At 38.1% G+C, this 12,837-nt stretch overlaps 1 protein-coding gene across 1 annotated transcript in view; it reads left to right on the forward strand.

Moving 5' to 3' along the window:
• The window catches only part of ENPP3 (ectonucleotide pyrophosphatase/phosphodiesterase 3), an 88,310-nt gene that overhangs the window by 19,553 nt on the left and 55,920 nt on the right, over positions 1-12,837 (forward strand). The window contains exons 3-6 of the mRNA XM_019967443.2: positions 1,216-1,338; positions 3,115-3,240; positions 6,882-6,942; positions 12,037-12,134. Coding sequence (XP_019823002.2) covers positions 1,216-1,338; positions 3,115-3,240; positions 6,882-6,942; positions 12,037-12,134 — 408 coding nt within the window. The remainder of the gene's footprint in view (positions 1-1,215; positions 1,339-3,114; positions 3,241-6,881; positions 6,943-12,036; positions 12,135-12,837) is intronic.

Consider the following 12,837-nt stretch of genomic DNA (forward strand, 5'->3'; position numbering starts at 1 on the left):
GAGTTTCAACTTTAGCATCATTCCATCCAAAGAAATCCCAGGGCTGATCTCCTTCAGAATGCACTGGTTGGATCTCCTTGCAGTCCAAGGGACTCAAGAGAGTCTTCTCCAACACCACAGTTCAAAAGCATCAATTCTTCAGCGCTCAGCCTTCTTCACAGTCCAACTCTCACATCCATATATAACCACAGGAAAAACCATAGCCTTGACTAGACGAACCTTAGTTGGCAAAGTAATGTCTCTGCTTTTGAATATGCTATCTAGGTTGGTCATAACTTTCCTTCCAAGGAGTAAGCGTCTTTTAATTTCATGGCTGCAGTCACCATCTGCACTGATTTGGGAGCCCAGAAAAATAAAGTCTGACACTGTTTCCACTGTTTCCCCATCTATTTCCCATGAAGTGATGGGACCAGATGCCATGATCTTCGTTTTCTGAATGTTGAGCGTTAAGCCAACTTTTTCACTCTCCACTTTCACCTTCATCAAGAGGCTTTTTAGTTTCTCTTCACTTTCTGCCATAAGGGTGGTGTCATCTGCATATCTGAGGTTATTGATATTTCTCCTGGCAATCTTGATTCCAGCTTGTGTTTCTTCCAGTCCAGCGTTTCTCATGATGTACTCTGCATAGAAGTTAAATAAACAGGGTGACAATATACAGGGTAACAATTTACTCTTCTACTCCTTGCATTATTTCCTCTTCAAAATTTTTCCCTTTTTCTCTTGTTTGTCCTGATCCTTCATGTTGGATGCTATCTTGCTGTACTCAAAAGTCTGGTGACCATCTGTTCCATTGAAGAGTAAGACTTGTTCATCCTTTTTTTGTCATTGTGGCTATCCTCCATGTCTGCTGCCTCTGTGATGAAAGCAACTCCTCCCACTTTCTTCCAAATTATGAGCCTTCTATTCTGAAGTGGGAGATGGGGTCCAGACTTTCAACCAATTTCACTACATTTAGCCTCTGTTTGTCCCTCCTACCCTCTCCTAATGGCCCCTGGTGTCTTTGAGTCTGGGACTTCTCTGGAGTCCTGGGGAAAAGCCAATTATTATTGTATTACTCATTATTTATCGCTTTGCACTCATGAGTCAGGTAATGCAATAAAACTTATCTATTTTTCTGTCCTAATCTGTGCTGGGTACTTCTTGTGCTTCCACCATTAAACTTTGAGACTTTGGATAACTGCTGAGCACTGATTGCCTTATCCCTTCACCCTACAGGCAGCTGCAGAAAAAAATGCTTTGATGCTTCACATAGAGGACTAGAGGGCTGCCGGTGTGATTCGGGATGTAAAGGCCGAGGCGACTGCTGCTGGGACTTTGAAGACACCTGTGTGCAATCAAGTACGAACTCTGAGAGCAAGTTTATTAGCATGTTGGTTGTGTGATCATTAATGCATATGCAAATACTTGCCAGACACTTGTGTGTTAATAGTTTGCTTGGACTGACATAACAAAGTCCCACATACTGAGTGGTTTAAGCCACAGAAATTCTGGAAACTAGAAGTCCACATTCTAAGTGTTGGCAGGGTTGGTTCATTCCAAGATTGTGAGGGAGAATCTGTTCCTTGCCTCTTTCTAGGTTTTGGTAAGTTGCTGGCTATCCTCGGTGTTCCTTGGCTTGTGGCAGCAAAACTCAAAAATCTGCCCTTATCTCCAGATGACCATCTCCCCGTTTCTTCACAGTCTTCCCTCTGCATGTGTTCACGTCTAAATTTCCTCTTGTTACAAGAAGAATACCAGCCACACTGGGTTGGGACCCACGCTAATGACCTCATTTTAATTTGTCTGCAAAGAACCTTTTCTAAATAAGGTCACATTCGTAGTCATGGGGGAAGAGAGTTAAGACTTCAGCATTTTTGGGAAGGGACACAATTCAGCCCATAACACCTTGTATTCAGGATCTAGCATTAGCCTGTCCTCTTTTTAGTATTCTAAAGATAGAATTCACATTTTGTTTAGTTGAGGTTGAGGAATAACAGTCTCCAGCAGATAAAATACTGTCAAATTATACACATTTCAAAGGCAAGTTTTCCTATGGCTTGTCATCTTATTTAATTTCATTTTTAGTGGTTCTTGGAGAGCATAAGACTCCTATAGAAAGCTGGTGATTCTTGGTGATTCTGATGCCAGTGCTCCATAGAACACACCTTGAGAAACATTGTTCTTTTTTTAAAATTTATTTATTTTAATTGGGAGAAACATTGTTCTTGAGGTGGAAGAGACAGCTTAGTTTGCGATATCTAATTTTCTAGGAAGTCAAGGAAAGCGGTGGCAGTGTGTCTAGTGGTTTAATGATATTGAAGACTAGGACAGTAGAGCTTCTTACATTATTCTGAAAAGGGCTCGAGGTAGAGGATAACCCAGTATGGATAAGCTCTGTATTCCCTTTAATTCATTATTAAAAATCTTTTCTTTCTAAGTACATAATATATAATGAAGAATGAAGAACGCTGCATGACTGAAACATACAGCTGTCACCTAGCCAATGCATTTGTCTGATCATAGGGCTGACATTAATGCCAATCACCATTTCCTGGCAGGTGGCCCTTTAGGAAGCAATCTCCTCTAGATTTACTCAAACTGATCTCACATTAAGTGCCTATCTTGGAAAAATACCAGAGGCACGTTGGGGAGCTGATCTACCATTCTTTCACTGTCAGCTGGAATGTACCCTGGCTGCCTGTGTTCTTACAGACCTGACCATGTTATTGTTACTTCTGTTGTCACTGCCTCTTCCTTGATGTCGGTCCTCAGATCAGGCCAGGCAGGCTGCTCCTGGGTGGCAATGGTCACTCAAGGCTGGTAGTTCTTCTATCCTTGTGTGGGAATAAGACAGGTGTTCAGTTTCTGCAAACTCAGAAGTGTACCTGATAGGTAGGTAGATAGGTAGACCAGAACCACAGCTTGTAAAGCTACATTCCTCTCTGCCACCCATGCCAAAAGAGGAAAAGTGGTGGATTGCCCCTTATTTGTTTTATGTATTTTCATTTGTGGATGCAGATAAACTAAGAATTTGACTGTATGATAATACAAGAAGAAATGCATAAAGTTTATATTTTTGGTATTGGATGCTTAAAATAAGTTGTATGCTCAAAACTGAATTGTGTAATTCTTCAGCTCAAATATGGACATGCAATAAATTTCGCTGTGGGGAGACCAGATTGGAATCCAGCCTTTGCTCTTGCTCAGATGACTGTTTACAGAGGAAAGACTGTTGTGCTGACTATAAGAGTGTTTGCCAAGGTAAGCAGGTGTTGCCCCTTTGCTTCCATGAGTTCAGTGACCCTAGAGCTGGCCTAGGCTGCAAATATTAAAACCAGTCAAAGAATTTTTAGCCACTCTGTGTGGAATAAAAGACTCAATGTGTTTACTGTGAGAAGAAATGTGTTTTGTGTATGGTAGAGAAAGGGAGCTCATAGCATAGATATCATAGAAGAAAAAACTCAATGTTCCATGTTGTCTATAGAGCAAGCTCTTTTTCAGCCTGATGACTATGGTAGACATCCTTGTGGTTTGAAACATGGGATGGCAGATCCTAAAGTTAAAACATCGCAAACGAGATTCTCTGGCCCAAATAGTAGTTGGTTAAACCAATAGGATTGTTGAGACAACTATGTCCTAAGTCATTGGTTTAAGGGCTGATTTAGGACTGGCGAGAGGTCATGCAGAGCCAAGATGAGATTCCAGGTTTATCAATGCCTGATTTCACTTGCATTGCTACTTTAGGGGTGCAGATTAAAAAAAAAAATCACCAATCTCTCTGAATATCTGATGAGACTTAAGAAAAATGCACACATACATTTAGCAACAAAATTGCTTCAAGTTTTGCTGAAGCAAATGCTGTCAACCCTTTTCTCATAATCAACATGTGTAATATCTTTAGACAAAAAAGAGATTAAATTGAATTTTGATTTTTTTTAAATAGGAAGAAAATGTTATAGTAGAAACATTATTATCCCTTAGTAGAAAATAGGTTTTGCACTAATGGACAAATCAGTTTTTATGCAAAATATAATTGAAAATCAGCTAAGAAGGGCAATCAGAAAGGAAAGTAAAAGTGCTAAATGGTAAGTCTGTTTTTAAATAATAATTGGTACTTAACAGAGAATATTGTGTCATTAAAAATCCATCTAAATTCACAAAGCAAGTATAGTTTCCAGTTTGCTTGTTTCTCTAATAAATTCACTGACCATACTGCCTCTGACCTTTGTAGTCTCCGGCCTTCTACCCTAATTTTATAACTCTTAACTTTTTATCTCAATAATGATTCTCTGGTCATGTGGTACATTTTCTCACTGAATTCATTGCACAGTATTTCTTAAATTTAGCAAAAACAAAAGCAATTGTTACAGGCAATGGTGAAGTTTACCATTACCACTAATTAATTACTTTGATGGTGTTCCCTGAATCATTTCAGTTTATTTTTTAAACAAAAGTAAATGTTTTCTCACTCTAAGAATTCAGCACTTTACAGATGTAAATGATTCTTGCCAAAATTGTGTCTCTAGGCAGGAGCTGGAGGGAATTTGAATAATTTGTGTGCAAGAAACCAACTAGTTACTTTTATATTTTAAGTTTAGAATTTTGAAAAAAAAGATTAATTTCTAATGTGTAGATGGAAGAGAACAGTATGTTTTTCCCATAGGTCCGTCACCTTTCTTCAGCAATGATCAACTCATGACCAATCTTGTCTCATGCTGACACAGTGAAATTTTCAAAAAGATCAAAATATGACTCTACATACAATATTGTAAAGTAATTAGCCTCCAATTGAAATAAATAAATTTATTTAAAAAATAAATAAAATAAAAAAGAATGTCACAGAAAATTTAAACCATATCAAACACTTTCCAGAAATAACTTAAAAAAAAGATAAAAATATAACTCTAATAAATACAAAGCAAATATATCAAAAAGTCATTAACTCATTAAGGAGATAACCAACTGGAGTGTTAAGCTGGTTCAGAGGAGCAGAGACTAAGTATACACAGAACTGAAAGAATGTTGGAACAATATCACTAAAGATATAATGTTTGGTGGGACACAAATGGCTTGCTTTGTTACAGGACAATTTACCTGCTATCAGACAAGAATCAGTTACACTGTTATTAGTTTTCTACTGCTTAAATGAATCCTTGTGTGTGTACTCAGTCACTCAATCCTGTCCGACTCTTTGTGACCCCACAAACTTTAGCCCACCAGACTCCACTAGGCTCCGCTGTCCATAGCACACTGGAATGGGTTGCCATTTCCTCCTCCAAAATGCTATCCTTACTAAGGTATAAAATAAATAGTAAAAGATAAGCTAGATAAAGGTATATACTTTTAGGCAATCAGACAATCCAGAGCGGGGCTTTTAAGATTATAATAATTACCAGCATGACATTAAAATGAAGTCTAATTATCAGTTATCCTTTTGCTCATTTTCAAGTTTTGGAGTTTTTTCTTAATAAAATACCCCCAACCTATCTGTGAAAATTTTAGATTACATCAAAGGAAATCCTAATGTTAGTATCATTCATCTATAAATATTTTTAGCATGTATCTAAAAAAAGATGAACATTTAACAAAATTAGAGTACCATCAATATATCTAAAAATGTCTTCAGTAATTATAATATTATCAACAAATATCTAATCTGTGTTCAGATTTTTCTGTTTCATGATATTAAAAAATATTTATTTCAAGTAGGATACAAAGAGATTTCAGACATTTCAATTGGCTGATATATTTCGAGTCCTTTAAAAGTAGGTTTTCCCTTCCTTTACTTCCTCTCATGCAATTTACATGTTGGATAAATGGAGTCATTTATTCTGTAGAATTTTCCAGTCTGGGATTTGTAGATCGGATCTTCTGTGACTTAAGCATTTTGTCTTCTCCCATATTTCCTGCAAACTGGTAGTTAGAACTAGAGGACTGTTCAGATTCAAGTGTCTACCTATCTGTCTATCATGTATCCTTCACACTTAGTGGTGTTACTTCCATCAAGAGGCATATCTGTCTGTTTGGGGTTATTTTGGTCATGTTAGGCATGTATGATGATTGCACAGATTCATTGCATGTGTGCTGAGTTGCTAAGTTGTGTCCAACTCTTTGTGACCCCATGGACTATAGTCCATTAGGAGTTGCAAATGATGGCATTCATATTAGATCATTTCTACTTCATTAATGAGTTGAAATGTTCCATAAACAGAAGTATCCATGGAGTGAGAATTTTTAAGTTATGATCTTAAAAATTTGTTCAATCTTTCCCATTTAATATCAATATCAATTATTCTCCTTGGTTATTTCTCCTTTATTCATGTTTTCTTTTCATTTTTCTTTAGACTATATACCTATGTCAATTAAAGGGCCCCTGGTAGCTCAGTGCAGGAGACCCAGGTTTGATCCCTGGGTCGGGAAGATCCCCTGGAGAAGGGAGTGGTGACTCATTCCTGTATTCTTTCCTGGGAAACCCCATGGACAGAGGAACCTGGTGGACTACAGTCCATGGGGTTGCAAAGAGCCAGACACGATTGAGTGATTAACACTTTCATTTATTAAACTCATTTTCCCCTAGTGGTTGGGAAAGCATTGTCTTTCAGGGAAAAAACATTATTTGGAAAAAAAAAAAATAAAAGAAAGAAGAAATTGTCCCTTTCCAGCTAAAAGAATTCCCTTTGTTTTCTTGGTAAAGATGGGCTTCTTGATACTGTTAGTATAGATTACTGACCTGTGCAAATTGCTACAGGCACTGACCTTGCCAACATGTGAACTAGTATTTAACACGTTCTGTATGAATTTTGTCATTGGAGTAGCATGAATTAAGTCATTTGGAAAGATCATATCCATTGAGTGTTGGTTTCTCTTTTCTTGTCTAAAGATGTTGATCTTATGCTTTTCAGGAGAAACCTCATGGGTGGATGAAGATTGCAGCACAGCCCAGCAGCCTCAGTGCCCAGAAGGGTGAGACGGACATGGCCGTGTTTATCCTCCTTTAATAGATGCACATGGAAATGTAGTTAAGGCAGGATGAAATTTCCTCCACCATGTTTACATTTGAAAACAAAACAGTTAACAAAAGATTAGATTTCTTGTGGCTCCCAACTCACAACGCACTTTGGTTTGCTTTATTGTTTACAAAGCAACTTGTATTAAGTTATTATCTTACAACAATGAAGTATTTGTAGTAACATCCCAAGGTCCTATAAAAATCAGAACTAGAATTTAGATCTAAATGAGGTTAGCCCAAACTCTTTTTCCATTGTCATCCTGGCCCTTCAGATTTATTCTCACTGAGGGAAAGGGAAGAGAATTGTCCATGGAAGGCCTCACTGTGAAAGGTGGACCTTGGAGAATGGATGAGGAAAACTCTGTCAGATGGGCATGGGTGAGGAACACAGGAGACATCACACCTCACCCCACCTTCCCAGGACTTGGTCCAGCCCTGGAAGTATGCCCCATGTCCCCTCGCAGTCAAGGTGGATTTCCCCTTTGCCTCTGGTATTCCTTTCTGCCCTTCATCTGCTTCACTCTTCCCACCCAAGCAGTGGGAACATGATAGTGAGACAAAAAGAGAAAACACTATCAGGCTATAGAAAGAATTGATGGAGACATTTTTAGATAATATTACTTCATTTAAAAAAATGTGTGTGGATAATGTGTATATTTGTATATCATGTTACTTTGGTTTATACCAGATCCAGCTACCCTCTTCAGAAGTTTCTAGGTAGAAGAGTAAAGAATTTAGAATTAAAAATAAAAGACTTGAGTTGGGGTCCTTGCCTGTGACTAAACTCCAGGAGTTGGTGATGGACAGGGAGGCCTGGCATGCTGCAGTCCATGGGGTCACAAAGAGTCAGACACAACTGAGCAACTGAACTGAACTGAACACAAATTGCAATATGTCACTTAAATTCCTGGATGATTGTTTTCTACACACTGTAAACAGTCCAAATTTTCCGTTCTTATTTTTTGAGATGTAGTTCTTGTTCATTGAAGTATTCATGCTTAAGTATAATTTTTAGAAAGTCAGAAACCTGTGTAATCCACAGATATAGAATATTTCCAATATATAGAATATTTCCATGTCCCCAGAAAGATGTCTCTGTTCTGATTTTCATCACCATCAGTTCAGTTCAGTTCAGTTCAGTCACTCAGTCATGTCTGACTCTTTACGACCCCATGGACTGCAGCACACCAGGCTTCCTCGTCCATCATCAACTTCTGGAGCCTGTTCAAATTCATGTCCATCAAGTCAGTGATGCCATCCAACCATCTCACACTCTGTCGTCCCCTTCTCCTTCTGCCTTCAGTCTTTCCCAGCATCAGGGGCTTTTCCAATGAGTCAGCTCTTCACATCAGGTGGCCAAAGTATTGGAGTTTCAGCTTCAGCATCAGTCCTTCCAATGAATATTAAAGACTGATTTCCTTTACGATTGACTGTTTTGATTTCCTTACAATCCAAGGGACTCTCAAAGGTCTTCTCCAGCACTATAATTTTTGCTGATTGTATACAGCTTCTCTGTCTTTGGCTTCAAAGAATATAATCAATCTGACTTCGGTATTGACCATCTGGTGATGTCCATGTGTAGAGTCATCCCTGTGTTGTTGGAAGAGGGTGTTTTCTGTAATCAGTGCATTCTCTTGGCAAAAGTCTATTAGCCTTTGCCCTGCTTCATTTTGTACTCCAAGGTCAAACTTGCCTGTTACTCCAGGTATCTCTTGATTTCTACTTTTGCATTCCAGTCCCCTGAAATGAAAAGGATGTCTTTTTTGGGTGTTAGTTTTAGAAAGTCTTGTAAGTCTTCATAGAACCATCCAACTTCAGTTTCTTCAGCATTACTGGTCAGGGCATAGACTTGGATTACTGTGATATTGAATGATTTGCCTTGGAAACTAACAGAGATCATTCTGTTTTTTTTTTTGAGATTGCATCCAAGTACTACATTTTGGACTCTTATGTTGATTATGAGGGCTACTCCATTTCTTCTAAGGGATTCTTGCCCACAGTAGTAGATATAATGGTCATCTGAGTTAAATTAGCCCCTTCCAGTCCATTTTAGTTCACTGATTCCTAAAATGTCAATATTCACTCTTGCCATCTCCTGTTTGACCACTTTCAATTTACCTTTATTCATAGATCAGGTTCCTATGCAATATTGTTCTTTACAGCATCGGAAATCCACAGCTGGGTGTTGTTTTCACTTTAGCTCTGTCTCTTCATTCTTTCTGAAGTTATTTCTGCACTGTTCTCCAGTAGCATATTGGGCACCTACCTACCTGGGGAGTTCATCTTTCAGTGTCATATCTTTTCATATTGTTCATCACCATAGATTCATGTTTTAGAATTTTATGTAAATACACTCATACCATATATCCTTTTAAGTCTGTCTTTTGTTTTCTTTTATTGTTTGCTTAACCCAATGTTTCTGAGACTCATAAATGTTATTGTATGCATTGTTTATCTCACATGGGCTTTTGCACAGTGTATTTTATCTGAGTGAAACATTGGTCCCTTTCTCTTTTCATATCATTTCTGTTTGTTCTTTAGGGGTCAGTTCACATGTCATACCCTCTGGAGAGCCTACTCTCACCTTACCAAGACTGAACCTATGTACTTGAATAGCATCCTGTACCTAAATCTAGTCCTTGATCACTTCTGTTTACTTCTTAATTTCATCCGCTAGATAAGGGCTTCTCTGGTGGCTCAGATGATAAAGAATCTGCTTGCAATCCAGGAGACTGGATTTGATCCCTGAGTTGAGAAGATCCCCTGGAGAAGAGAATGGCAACCCATGACAGTATTCGTGCCTGGAGAAGCCAGACAGAGGAGCCTGGTGTGCTACAGTCCATGGGGTCTCAAAGAGTCAGACACAACTGAGTGACTAAACACACACACACAGTTAAAGGCTATAATTCCTTAATTCCTTTATTCTCAGTATCTAGCACAGGTGATAAGTTCCCTGGAGACTCAGATGGTAAAGCCTCTGCTTGCAATGCAGGAGACCAGGGTTCAATCCCTGGGTTGGAAAGATCCCCTGGAGAAGGAAATGGGAACCCACTCCAGTACTCCTGTCTGGAAAATCCCATGGATGGGGCAGCCTGGTGGGCTGTAGTCCATGGGGTTGCAAAAGAGTTGGACAGGACTGAGTGACTTAACTTTCACTTTCACTTTTTTAGCACAAGTGAAATGAAGTGAAAGTGGCTCAGTCGTGTCTGACTCTTTGCGACTCCATGGACTATACAGTCCTTGAATTCTCCAGTCTAGAACACTGGAGTGGGTAGCCTTTCCCTTCTCCAAGGGATCTTCTCACCCCAGGGATTGAACTCAGGTCTCCCACATGGCAGGTGGATACTTTACCAGCTGAGCTATCGGGGAAGCCCATCTAACGCAAAGCCCATCTCAGATATTTGTTAAATGGGTTACTCTTCAGTAAATGCATATTCTGGGAAACCAAATGGACATCGTCCAGACTCTCCTCACAATTTCCTTTATAATTTGCAAATAGATGGCTATGCTAATTTATTTTTTTAGCTCTACTCAAATATATTGAGAGAAACTGAAATTATTTTTGTTTTTAGCTGATAACAGCATTCAAAATTTTCTTTATGATAATACTGGGCATTTGTCAGAATTTTTAAAGACGTATTGTAACCAAATTCCTTGGAAACACATATTCTTATTCAAAAGTATAGATAAACTGCTTGAGCACAGAGTTGAAAATATCTTTGCCATTCTTATTTGCATGCACTGTGTTTAGAATTCAAAACAAAGTTACTGTGTTCATAGCTGTTATTCATAATAGCCCTAAACTGGAAAGTATTCAAATGTCCATCAACAGGATGAATCAGTTGTGGTTTATTCATTCACTGGACTTCTAGACAGCCATGAGAATGAATGATCTACAACCATAGGCAAAATTATGGATGGACCTCAAGCATAATGTTAAGTAAAAGCAGCTAGACACAGTGGAATACACACTGTATGATTCTGTTGCGTATAAATCTAAGTACGAAAATAGACACAGCTAATTTATGCTGTTAGAAGTCAAGACATTGATCATCTTAGTGAGGTGTGGTTTGCAGAAGTTTTTGACTAGATGAGAGCATGAGGGAAAGATTCTAAGTAATATTCTGTTTTGTGATCTGGGTGATGGCTACACAGTGGCGTTCAGTATGGAAAAGAATTATGAAGCTATACATCTTTAATTGTGTGTGTATAAAATACAAATACAATTTTAGAAGTGAAAAAAATATTAGATGGAAAAAAAGATAGTCACTGGCTATAACCCAAAGTTAACTTTCATTATTCTAACTTACATACTCATCTAAAATAAGATTGTAATGCTTTGGAAGTTAATACTAATATCCTGAAAGTTCAAAAATGTAGAACTTCAGAACAATAAAACATAAGTTTCAGGGTTCAAGAATTCCATATCACAATAACAATAGTTGTATCCAAAAAGTGGTAGAATAATTATAACATATAATTTTGAGTGTGAGCATTGAACTCAGGAATCATTGCTTTTGGATCTTTAGCCAAAGCCAGAATTGTGAAAGGTCTACAATATAGAATTCCATTTCTGTTGATGTTTTGTTAGTGAAGAGAATAGATTTCAAGTCTTGCTGAGGCTGAAGCCCCTGATTTTTCTTCTCCACTCATTGCCTGTTCATTGTAAATGCTCAGGGCTAGACAAATTTCTTACATGGTATACTTGGGTGTCACAGATAGCCAGTGACAAGGAGCAAATGGAAATAAAGTTAGGCAAAACTGTTTAAACTCTAGAACTCAAAAGAAGGTAGATTCCCAAGTTGAAAGGCGCAGATAATTTATGTAACACCTTAAAAAAAATATTGTACATTTTTATATGGATTAACAATGTACTGGAAACACTGATTATAAAGGGAAATAATATTTAAAAAGAAAAAGGAAAACTTAGAACTATTTCTGACGTACTTTCTTAGCATTCTCAAATTTAGAGAATTGTAAGTAGTACAGAAAAGAGTCTTTTTGAAAAAATCAAAATACTGGTCTAAATTTTTGTTTTTCATTTTCAGGTTTGACCTGCCACCTGTTATTTTGTTTTCCATGGATGGATTTAGAGCTGAATATTTACAGACATGGAGTACTCTAGTACCTAACATCAATAAACTGAGTAAGCCTCCTACAATCAGATGTGTATGGATGACAGATTAACTAGTTAGTTAATCTCTAAATAGTGCAGCTTTCTTTTTAACCTTTAATGTTAGTGATTTGTCTCAGCCCAGGTCCTCTCAAGAGTTTTGATGACTTCACTTATGATATCTATTTTACACTTGTTGGCTCCTCCTTCTTTTTTTGCAGCATGCTCACCCTTTTGTTTATTTTGGTTTGTTTTGTAATTGAATATAACTTTTGCTCTATGAAAATCTGTTCCTAGATAATGTATCAAAAATGGTGCCTGTCATATCTAGGTTCTGGGTTTTAGCAAGGTGAATATGACCAGTAAGAATAGGAACCTGAAGGAACCTGAGGAGACCAGACAGACCAGCATATACCAAGGCTCCCATAAGTGAAGGGGCTTCCCTGGTGGCTCAGTGGTAAAGAATCTGCCTGCCAATGCAAGAGATGCGAGTTTGAACCCTGGTTTGGGAAGATCCCCTGGAGAAGGCAATGGCATTCCACTCCAGTATTCTTGTTTGGGAAATCCCATAGGCAGAGGAACCTGGTGGACTACAGTCATGGGGTCACAAAGAGTTGGACACAGCAACCAAACAACAACAACCATAGGTGAAAAGTCCAGTATTTCTGTCCAGTTCTGGAATCAAGATGCCTGGAACCTGGCTCCACCTCTTACTAGCAAGCTTACTTCCCCTGTT

The sequence above is a fragment of the Bos indicus genome, chromosome 9 (genome assembly GCF_029378745.1).
Source record: "Bos indicus isolate NIAB-ARS_2022 breed Sahiwal x Tharparkar chromosome 9, NIAB-ARS_B.indTharparkar_mat_pri_1.0, whole genome shotgun sequence".
In the NCBI taxonomy this organism is placed as follows: domain Eukaryota; kingdom Metazoa; phylum Chordata; class Mammalia; order Artiodactyla; family Bovidae; genus Bos; species Bos indicus.